Source organism: Mizuhopecten yessoensis, unplaced genomic scaffold, assembly GCF_002113885.1.
Source record: "Mizuhopecten yessoensis strain PY_sf001 unplaced genomic scaffold, ASM211388v2 scaffold11103, whole genome shotgun sequence".
In the NCBI taxonomy this organism is placed as follows: domain Eukaryota; kingdom Metazoa; phylum Mollusca; class Bivalvia; order Pectinida; family Pectinidae; genus Mizuhopecten; species Mizuhopecten yessoensis.
The window spans coordinates 358,290-370,806 of record NW_018408881.1 but is presented as its reverse complement, the minus strand read 5'-3'; the positions used below and the strand labels follow the sequence as shown (position 1 = coordinate 370,806).

General features: G+C 36.6%; 1 protein-coding gene across 1 annotated transcript in view; it reads left to right on the top strand.

The window, feature by feature from the left end:
• The first annotated feature begins 4,245 nt into the window (after window positions 1-4,245).
• The window catches only part of LOC110465860, a 37,277-nt gene continuing 29,005 nt past the window's right edge, over window positions 4,246-12,517 (top strand). The window contains exon 1 of the mRNA XM_021521973.1: window positions 4,246-4,450. Within this exon, the coding sequence (XP_021377648.1) occupies window positions 4,261-4,450 (190 nt within the window). The 5' untranslated portion in view covers window positions 4,246-4,260. The remainder of the gene's footprint in view (window positions 4,451-12,517) is intronic.

The window sequence follows — 12,517 nt, the reverse complement described above, 5'->3', positions numbered from 1 at the left end:
CAACCTTATATTTCCTATCGCCTTACTTGGCCGTGCCTCACGTTTGGCTTGAGAGCTGGGCGTTTGCGAAGGTGAGGAAGGCAACGGAGTCTGTCCTTAAAAATGGGAGTTGTTATTCCCTGTTGCTTAACGTTCCGCCTTAAGGGAGGGAAATGGCAACAACTGGTTCACCCGTTGTCAGTATAATGTGACCGGGCGGAATGCTGTGCTGGTGCTTTAGCATGGTATTCCAGTGAGATAGCACTACAAAAGTCGGCATCAGATCCGCGCTATCACAAGGAGGCTAGCACAAGGAGGCTAGCACACCAACATACCCTGCCTCCGGCGAACATACCTGGAGGTAACGACCTTATATGACCTCAGTTATTGATAGAACTTAAACAAAATAAAACCAACCAACCAACAACTGTGGTATCTACTCTTTTTACCAACTTGGGCTTCCTGTATTTATTGAGTAATTAACAATTCTTTATTCAGCAAAACACTATCTATAAGTCTTCACAGCTACTGTTGCCATTACCTGATGAACAATATTCTACCAAGTGTTAACAAAGCGTAGCTGAATTGAGTCATTTCGGTACATATATAACAACTATTGTACATACGTTTCCGTAAATAATCACGGAACAGTTCGTATTTCTGAAGATTGGTGAACAATGTTTGAACATATTGAACTTTTGATGGCCACTGAACAACGTTTGAACAATTAAGATGAGTGAACAACGACTGAACAGTTCCAATGGACGATGAAACAATGTCTCGACATTTTGTACTTCCGATGGCCACTGACAAATGTTTGAACACTTTAAATGCGTGAACAACAATTGAACAGTTCTCATTTTTGAAAATTCCTGAACATTATTTAAAGAATTCCTCTGGAAAATATATGCTTGAACAATAAATGATGAACAATGATTTAACAGTTTGTTATTTTGATGAATGAATAGTGAACACTGTTTCTACACAGTTATTGTTTTAAATGAGCGATGAACACTTTTCGAAAAGTTAGTACTTCAAATGAGTGATGAATAAAGTTTGAACAATTCCTACATTTGATGAACAATGTCAATATTTGAAAAGTTCATTCTTCTGTTATGCGGTAAATAAAATTTAAACACTTCGTATACTTAATACGGCAGGAAATTGTAATCGGTTAATTTCAGGAAAAAATGAAACTGACAACATTTGTTTGTTTCTCTGAATAGAAATTGAAAATAAGATGCATGACATTTTCAAAATACCACCCAATCTCTATTTTCCTTAAAACAATATTATGCCACATTTTATTGCTATTATTTCTGTTTATGAAAACCGTGTTCTGTAGATTGATGGATCTTGCCGAATTCTCACTGCCTGTTATGTTTGATTATGTGCAGCGCTGTTGCGATACATGTTAAAAAGGTCGAATTCATATGTCAACATTTCATTTGATGTTCTGCCATCCTGCGTTGTTACATTCTCCCGTCTCGTGGTAAAATAACAAGGTCACATATAGCGTTATCTACAGTTATTTCATCGTGACCTATCAGTCAATCGACGTCTAAACTTAGAACATTTTTAGAAACGACGGGTAAAAACCCGAAACACGTTCCGAAATGACCTCTTCCGAAAGATGACAGACAAGATAACTATGTTGCAGTTAATGTATACCTGTACTTAAAAATAGGTTATGTTGGGATAATTCCGACATATCTGTGTTCCTTTAAGAATCAAACTTGCTCGTTAAGAGTTCAGTGTGAGACACCAGCGGATAGAAAGAGGAAGGAAGTCGGAAAAGAAAGCACAATATCCCAAGTGTTGCAGCGGGGTCAACAGTTTAATTTTGGTCTCTTCAATATCTTGTTAGGAAAATACCCTTTTCGTGTAGTGGTATACAGCTTTAGGCGATCTTCATGGTTAACATCACATTCCTTCCAGCATTTCATTTCTTTATTTACTTTAAGACTAAGGCTTTTGTTATACTCTCAATATTGTTGAGAAGGCAAACTTCAGTGGGCTCATGAAACAAGAACATTGTAGACGCTGCAAGTTCCTGTTCTCGACTGACGTTTCAAACAAGACAGAAGCTTAATGCATGGATTCCAAACTCTTATCTACTGTATACAGATATAGAAAAGTTATTTCTCTTTTAATTTATGTTATTTCCATGCTGAACTTTTACAAAGACAGGCCTTTTCATGAAATTAGTATTTACAATAATTTTGCAGAAAGGAATTCGCGCACCAAATATCAGGGCCGACAGCGCAGTAGTAAGTTCCTGGCTTGATCAACCAATAGCCGCTAATTCAACTCTTCGCGGCAATTTTTTTTTTCTTTTTTTTTTCTATAACATACATTCCTTTCGTAAATAACTGTTTGCTACAGGGTAAACTTGCAAGCAACTCTAGGCCAGAAAAACATTAAACAATTTGGGCTCATTTTCGTTGGAGGTACATCTTAGTTTCTCTACCTGAAACAAAATTGCATGTTTATTTCACTTCATTTCATTTGCTCACATCTGATGATCGCCAGCTCTCATGAACGTAAGCAGTACAAACAAATCGTGACAATTCCTATCACGTGACGACTATTACGTGACGGCTATACTTGTACCGTGATATCTTGTTTGCGTGTTTTGTCTAGATTTACCTTTTTTCTTCGACTCAAAGGTCAATTAGTTTTAAATATAGAAACAAATCCATTGCGTGACATCACACGCAATAGAAATCACCATGACGATGAGTTAACTAAAAGCCATGAAAATATAAGAAAAACGCTAAAATCCTCGGGGAGGTCGAAACAGGTATTGATTTGAAAGCTTGGAAACTCATAACGTCTCGGTAAATAACTTGTTATCAATAATGATTTCACATCAAATCCTAGCACGGGATTGAGTTGTGAGGACCGGAAGCCGTATAACCCTCCCGTATCGCTTCACGTGTGAAACGCTTGAGGGCTGGTATTGAAAAGTTACAATAAAAACAGCGATGTCAATGGTTTTGGAATACGACGTACGTCACATCCGGTCGAACATACTGGACACAATGTACAGATAATAGCGTGTAGCCCCATGAATGTTTGATATTGAATGTACTACGTAGAGCGATACCGGAAACAGATCAATGTGGCGAACACATGACCGGTCATCAAAGAAAAACAAATACGTTGTTTAAATTTATGCAATGCCGGAAAATGAAATCTCTAAATTACTAAACTGTTTCCTTCGGCAATGGCCAGGATGAAAACATTTGTATTTATTCATTAAAGTAGAGTAGCAAATGGAATAGTGTATTTTTTTTAAATACGGAAACAATACATTTGATGCAAGAAAGCGAGCGGACCCTCACTAAACATATTGATGAAGATATTTTTGTTTACAATTTCAAACCAACCGACATTGCTGTGTTAACCCTAACAGCAATGCAAGTACAGTCACCAGTAATAAAGGGTTTTAAATTTCAAAACACATAGGTAAATAGAAAATGACATAAAAAAAACCCAGATGACTTTACAACACTTTGATTGCCCAATGTAACGTGATGACATGTGACGTCATTTTTTTTAATTTTTTTTTTAATTTTTTTTTAAATATTCTGAAATATGAAAATGTTACTGTTAATTATTGTTCTGTGTCGTGAGTGGCTACTATAACGCAATTCGTGTCAGTGGTTTGTTGAAACACGAGCACGTTGCTATATATATATATATATATATATATTTACATATAACTATGTACGTGCGTGCAACAGATTGTACAGTAAACGCCGTGGTGTAGATGACGAGTTGTTTATACCCCGATATCGATGTACAGCATTACTGTCATCATCATCATAATCGCCATAAACACAGAACATGCATTAAATGGAAAGGGCCGTATATGTAACATAATACCAAGCATGACTCCCCTGTCGTGCTAGCAGAACTCGTGTCAGGATGCTGGAAATGGCGGCGCAAGTATTACTTGCCCTGGAGACGGGATTATGACGTTACGGGTACGGCGCCACATAACGTACGGTTTCGGGGCCACGTGGGACCAGGATGAGTAAATAGACCTCAGGAATATCAATAATTCAAGGAGAAATACCGTCCGATCTTGTAATATTTCTAAGACAGGTGTACGATCAATAGATCGTAGGTATTGGTCAGGAGGCTATAGGCCCCGTAAACAATGGCAACCGTCCAAGACAGGAATCAGTCAGTCTCTCAGTCAAGGATCAGGAGTCGTCTCGCGAGGTGAACCCTAGAGCTCTGTGAGTATCCCACGGGTGTCCAGTGGTCAGTATGAAGTCACGTAAGAAACCGAAGCGAAGATGTCTGTCCGTTCACGACGCCATCTTGATTCTGCCCAGGGACATCATGGCGCGAAAGCAGCGACAAGGTGAGAAGGTACCGAACGGTTCAGTTCGACCGGAACGCGTCGGTGATATGGTCCGTTCGCATGTGCATTTTTGGAATGACGTTTGGCATAAAGGTAATTAACTAATTGTTTCAGTTCATGACATTGTACTTACTGTTACATGTTTTATGTTCTGTGATAATATACCAATTGTACTACTCAAACTTGGAACAAAGTTCTGTTATCTATTGACATTAAAATACACGGATCAACCGGATCAACTGTAAGGTAAAGAAGCTGCCCAATTTTGTTGTTTTAGTCAATGCTAAGATCAATACAGCAGTTAGATATGAAAAGCACAGTGACTCGAGTATCCTCGGTTCTGTAGGTTGTGCCCATTGGTAACACAATATAAGGGACCACTGTTACTCGAGTGTCCTCGGTTGTGTACCTCGTAACCAATGAAATTACGATTCTCAGTTCTACATAGGTTTTCCCTTATGATATGACTACACCATGTTTACGACTCTGTGGCACTGCTAATACATGACGTTAACTGAAAATGCAATGACCCATGTATTGACGTCATCCTTATTATGACGTCATAATTGTCAGCGATTTTTGTAGGATTATAGTGAGTCTTCAAAAGGTTGGCGAGTCCCACATGAAAAGCATGAGTCCAGGGTCCGTATTCATGAAACCTTTCTCATGCCCAAGTATGGATTCTGTGCTCAAATCATCTTACTTCTTGTTACTCGTTTTAATTTTGTGGCACGGTAAAAAAAGCCAGCGGTAATATGTTAAACGGTATTCGGCTTGAAGTCTCGAAAATTCTTCAAAATCACCGACGAAATGTGATATTTTCATCAATTTTCACCGGGACAAGAAATTGGGATTGAGCAAAGAATCTGACTTTGAAAACGGTTTCATGAATACGGGTCCAGGACTCATTATCTGTGGGACAATAATCACTGATTGTAGTACTTCTACCTCTAAATGGTACTGACCAACTTGAATTTGACAATTTGAAGATAAAATGTCAGACGAGGAGTGAAACATGGAAAGAGATTGTTTTTATAAGATACGAGATGGTCTAATTTGCGTTTGAGTGACGGTAGAGGGCTGATTTGAATGATTCCGTTGTGGGGCTCGAAATGATGTCAGGTGTGAGTTTATTCCACTCGGGTATAGTTTGAGGGAAGAATGGTGCCTTTCTGGTCTGGGTTTTTGAGCGGGGAGTTTGGTACGAAAACTGGTGGTTTGTTCGGGATTTTCTAACTGAATGGATTAATCTGTCTGATTTTACGATAGCGATTTTCTGGTTTACAATGTTATGAAGCATGGTCAGACGAGCATCTCTACGTCTATCTGCTAGAGGGTGCAGCTTTAGGTGGTCCAACATTTCTGACACACTGGAGGTACGATGGTTGTACCTGTGCTTATTGAGCACATAGCGCGCTGCCCTTCGCTGGACCATTTCCAACTTGTCAATATTTGTTTGGGTGTGAGGGTCCCATACTGTACAAGCATACTCAAGTGATGGTCGAACTAAACTAGTATTTAAGGTTGGATACATGTAACATGTAAACTGAACTTTCTGAGGCAGATTTTAATTTCTATGAAATATAAATACTCAAAAAAAGGTATGAGTATTCAACACTGTCATTCATATCTGCTGTAAATGCCATATCAACACAGTTCAATGCTTAAATTAAATCACTCGAGTATCCTCGGTCATGTTCCTTGTGTTTAGTGTTATAACAATACAAGGTATCACTCGAGTATCATCGGTCCTGTACATGTACATTGTGTTCAGTAGTATTACAAATCAAGGTATCATTCGAGTATCATCTGTCCTGTACCTTTTGTTCAATAGTATTACAAATCAAGGTATCACTCGAGTATCATCGGTCCTTTACGTTTTGTCAGTTTTATTACAATATAAGGCAATACTCGAGTATCCTCGGTTCAGTAGTATTACAATACAAGGTATCACTCGAGAATTCTCGGTCATGTACATTTTGTTTAGTAGTATTGAATATTAAAAACATATTTATATTGACATTTAACAGTCAAATGGATTGGGCACAAGCTACAATGCCAGGTATAGCTTGAGTATCATTGGTCCTGTACATTGCGTTCTGCAGTTTTACAATATAAGGTATCACTCGAGTACCCTAGGTCCCGTATGTTGTATTCAGTAGTGTTACAATAAAAGGTATCACTCGGGTATCCTCGGTTCTGTACGTGTTATACACAGTGTCGTCGCCGGGATATTTGGGTATCTGAGAAGTTAAAAGAATCGCTTTCCCATGATCATTAACTGTGAGGCTGGAGTTTGATGTTATGGAAGAAAAGACATTCAGGGGATGTTTTGAATTCCTGTTTGAACGATGTAAGGACAGATAAGAACGTGGGACAGACATCGTTTTTCAGAAAATGGAGAAGTTTTGACAAACTTTCCGATGAGGATGAGATAACTTTATACAATGGATTAGGCATTCACTTGTGCCACGATCCCCTGATGGGAACAAAATGTCATGATTTGAGAATATTTTGATATTGAGGATTTATTCATAATTTGATTTTAGTTATTCCTCACATGATAGGATTTTTTTAAAGTTATTTTCCAATTGTATATAACACTAAATGAGATTTCGTCTTGTAACAAAAATAAAAGTTCACCGACGTTTTTCTTATTCTAGTTAGATTCATGTTCAAATTGTAGAAACCTCGTGTCTTTTACAATTTTAAAATAAACTAATGAGAGTTAGATAAACATGAAAACCAACCATCACTTGGTGGTGGGTTTTTTTATCTGAGAAACAATAACATTGAACTTTGACGTCATAATGGAACATGGCGTCGTAACGCAGCATCACTTGATGTCATAATTAGAAGATTAACCAAATGAAATTGCGTCCAGGGTGCTATCACTATAAATGTTTATCAACCCCTAGCAGGTTTGTTCCATGAGGAGGGAGTAAGAAACCTATAGTGGGTTGTGGAAGAAATGCTTCTAACGCGTTTCTGTTTAATATTGTCGAAGAAAGTTATTTTGTCAATAACTATGCATTTAAAAAGCGTTTGTCAGTTTCATCTTTTAAACTGCAAAGAAGAACTGACCAAGAATTCATTTCTGTGTAATACGGTATAAACTGCAGTCTGTCCGGAGGTGAAAGACTATAAGATGCTCCAAATATTTTGACTTTTTTTTAATAAACTTGTATACTGAGCTTGATCCAGATGGATGAAGGGAGCAGTTATTTCATAAGGAATGCACCTTCAAACTTGACTCCGCCCTCTTACTTTGATGTTGGAGTAGTGAAAAAATGAATAACCGCATCCCTTTATTAGTGTTTCCTTCACTGACCTCCTCGTTCATTTTTATTCCGTGACTTGCACCCTGCATCAAAAAAAATAAACTAAGCTATTTTCAAAATACAAAGAAGTAATTAAAACTAGCTTGTAGTGTATACAATTTTTTTTTGTAATTGACACCGACTTTGTCACAGATTGGACAGAAAACGCGTCATATTACTAAACTGATGAATTAGAAAAAGCCTGCGATCCATACACAAAGGGCAACCTTTTCTCTTCGAATTGTTAGCTTTTTTTCCGCTTTAGAAAAACACCTCGGAATACCGATCATCTGCGATAGCATTTAAAAATGTAACGCAAGGAAGTTTAAACGCTCATGAAAATACAAAGAAACAAACACTTGACAGACAGGTTGTTGATTTCATAAGACATCACGACATCTTTTGTATCTGTGAGTATACGTTATCATTAGTCGGAAATACACAGCTCGAACAGGTATATATCATACATTTTCCCCTAAAAATGGTTAGAACTTAAATCAATTATTCTTACCAAAGATACTGAAATACTTAAGGCAAAGAGTACCACTACGTTAGTTTTAATCACGAAAAAGAGTTTCACTCGGTGGGGGTTTTCATCTTAGAGTATTCTCCCCTCTATATAGAAGAAGAAGAATCAATCAAAAACAGTTTTTCTTGCCAAGAGTAGTATCCCCTGTCAAGTGTTCATATGCTCTGTGGCCAATAAATTGAACACTCGTCTTGCTGCTGACCTGTGCTGGTATAATTCCTGTCAACATTGATAAAGTGTAGGCTTTATTATGTAAATGTTCCGAGTTCGACCCTTGCCGTTTTCTTGTGTTTTTTTTAATATCTGTTTTCAAACGTTCAAATTTCGAACAACTACAATTCTGTCAAATGCATGACAACATTCGATATTTATTTTAAATACATATTTGTTTTGAAAAGGTCTTTTACAAATATTTTACAATATTGACGTTGGTAATGATATCGTTTAACTTGTTATCCTTTACCTTAATCGGTAATATTGTTCGCGTACTTATCACAATCACATAGCTGATCCAATTTACTATATTATTTCACACGTGTAATAAAACCTTAAGGTGCTGCGATTGGTCAAAACCGTGGGAACATATTCCTACGCCACAACAGGTACTACTTTCATTTACTCTTCCACTTGTTACATTTACTGTTATCTTAAATGAATGTGAAATATTCATCATATTTCATTGCATTTAGAACTGTTCATTATTGAAGAAAATCTGGAACTTTTTTATATAGTCATCTGATAACATATAACTGTTTAAAGTTTACTTTTCAAATAATGAATGTTATGTGTGATAAATAGAATCTTACATTCGTTTCCATGTCACACTGTATTTATTAAACTCGTTCAGAAAATTGATATGATTCTCGCCTAAAGGCTCGTTTCAGATCAGATTATTGAACTCGTTTTATTAATTCAATATGACATGGCCACTCATGTAAGATCCTCTATATGTACTTACATGTTTTCGTCAACATCAGATTTTAATCATTGATTTCTATTTTAAGTTCATAACAAACAGATGTGGTTGCTACAGCGGATGACGAATACACGAAAACTGATAATTTAGGAACAGTTCATGTATACCAATGTATACCCGAGTATTTGTTCGATATAGATATCACTACTGATGCGGCGTTTTGTTTAAATAGCTATCTCTAGAATTGATGTGCAGGTAACAGCTGTTACATAGTTACCATGGAAACCCTAGCGTGTGTCACCGTCTGTACTAATGACACCGTTAAACGCCTATAGCTAGCTACCAACAGTCACATTAGCGGTCTTACATTGTACAAGCCTTTTCGTGATACTGGCGCAGATGATCATATGTCGTTATAGCGAAATACTAGGTCGTTATAACGAGATACTAACTCGCAATAACAAAAATTTAAGTGGTTTTAACTTGATACTAACTCGTTATAACGAGATATTAAGTTGTTATAACATGATACTAACTCGTTATAACGAAATGTTTAGTCGTTGAAACATGACACTACCTCGTTATAACGGAATTTTAAGTCGTTATAACGAGATAAGAACTCGTTCTAACGATATACTTAGTCGTTATAATGAGATACTTAGTCGTTATAACGAGATACTAACTCATTAGAAAGAAATACTAACTCGTTATAACGAGATACTAACTCATTAGAGAGAGATAATATGTCGTTATAACGAAATACTAACACGTTAGAATGAGATACTAACTCGTTATAACGAAATATTAACTCATTAGAATGAGATACTAACTCGTTATAACGAGATACTAACTCATTAGAATGAGATAATAACTCGTTATAACGAGATACCAACCCATTAGAATGAGATACTTACTCGTTATAACGAGATACTAACATGTTATATTGAGATACTAAGTCGGTATAACCAGATATAATAATTCTTTTGACGTCCTCAATCAGCCATCGTATGATTCGTGATTCATTTAAATAAAAACAACCTGTTAAATTAATTCAAACGCATTTTTATATTTAAGGTGTTTCTTAGTTATTCTGGCAACACGATTATTGTGAATTTTGGACGGTAGAACAATATTTGGTTCATAGGATTCCACGAATAACCCTCGATTTAACCCGGGGTGGGGAGGGCAAACATACGCTTAGACGTACGTTCATATCATGGAATATCTTCTACGTGTTTGTCCCTTACACCTGTACATGTGAAGCAGACGATACAACACAAAATATTAAACGGCTTTGAACATTAAATATGCCAAGTTCTTTTAAACTTTAAGAGACAGACATGGACATTTGGAGGCGTCTTATAATGTTTAGAGATACCATTTTGAGCATTAGAAAGAACGCCTTGAATCTTTAGAGAGACCGCTTTCAGCATTCAATAAACCATTCTGATTATTGGAATAATGGTTTTGAAGCTTTAGAAAGATGTCCCTTAACCTTGAATTCCATGAGACAACTTTGAACTTGTTAGAGAGACGACTTTGGGCCTAAGAGAGGCAGCGTTGAACCATATAGTGACGACTTCCATTTTCAAGGGAGACACTTTGAAGTTTTTGAGAGACGCCATTGAAAACTTTAAAATAATTTTCTCCTTAAAAACCTGGGAACGCCCAACGTACGTCATTAAACCTTTGGAAATAAGGATTTGAACGGTAGAAAGACTGTTAAGATCTTCAGAGAGAGAGAGGAGTTTGAAAAATTGTTACTACTTTGTAACTAATAGATTTAACTTCAAACATATGGGAGAAAATTTGGAACCTTGCGGAGACCTACAACTTCGAACCTTTAAACAACCATCTTTAAACATTCGATAGACTTTGGACTTAACTCTGTGAGACCCCAAGTACGTATGTATTCGACAGCTTTCCCTTAAAACAATTCATAATTGATACTCATAGATTTTTTTCTATTGTTGACTCGAAAACAAAGAACTTTTGCGCGTTTCCTGACACGTACATTTTATTTACTTTTGGCGTTTTTACACATAAACAACATACTGTAGAATTATTTATTTTCGTGGGGTTAAAATTTCGTGGTTTTCATATACTAGCCTGTTTCAAGGACACTATGTATTGCTAATTTCTGATCTTCCCTTATCTATATCATACCAGATTTAGGTTTTCGTGGAGATTTAATTTCGTGGGTTTCTGTTAATCACGAAATAAACGAAACGAAATTTAATGTCCCACGAAAATTTATGATTTTACAGTATCGAATGAAGCTCGGTGAAGAAGTAGGCCATACAATCGGCAATGATTTCAGAAAAAATTACTCCAAATTAATAATTGACCAATATCTTTATGATTCAGACAATTGTGTTTTGCTGTATGTATTTATAGATCTACATAAAACTTAGAATATTGTTTACGCGGAAACCATGTAAAATCTACTCCATTTTACTGGTAATTAACATCAATGATTAAAGATTGGCACTGAGAACTCTGCTCCCTGTGGTTCCTATATATATATATATATATATATATATGATGTTTAATTATCTTCATACGGAAAGTGGCACAACTGTTGAACAACCCTAATGAAAATTAATTATAGATAGAATTGATTTAATCACTTTATACGCGATTTGATATAGGTATCCTGTGAGTCGACGATTTTTTGTTCTTGTCCGACCAAGAAACCCCCCTATATTAACTATTCATATCATAAGGATCCCCGTACCACTGCCAAAAACTGTTACTATACATTGGAAACTGGTAGGTTTTTTTTCGGCGTGACTGTTTAGCTTTGGTAGGTAAGTTCTTTAAAAAAGCGATCCCCTGAGGGACTTTTATGAATTTTTTTTATGATGAAATGAATAAAATATAGTCAACCAAGGTGGTCTTGGTGTAAAATTTCAACAGAGCTAGACCGGGGTCCGAACACTGGACCAGTGATTGTTATATAGTAGCACTATCGCTCTAACCGACAGAGCTACCTGGTCAACGGAATTGGCTTGCCCCAACCACAGGGGTTCGTTACAAATGTATGAAATACACATATGCTATACTGATATAGGTCACAGCATTATATATATATATATATATATATATATACCCATATCAGTATAGCATATGTGTATTTCAGACATTTGTACGAACATATGTGGTTGGGGCAAGCCAATTCAAAGTGACCTGCCCCAACTGTGCTACAGTTATAGCCGAAAAGAAAATAAGGGGAGGTTACTGTATATACAGTGCAACGAGACGGGGATTCATAACTCAAACGTAAAATGCCTTTTTGGACGAGGGTTAAAAGATTGAAGATTGCAGTCATAGCTAGGTAGGGGGTGGGGCGGGGTTAGAATGACGGGCATTTATAGAATACGAAATCGAACACA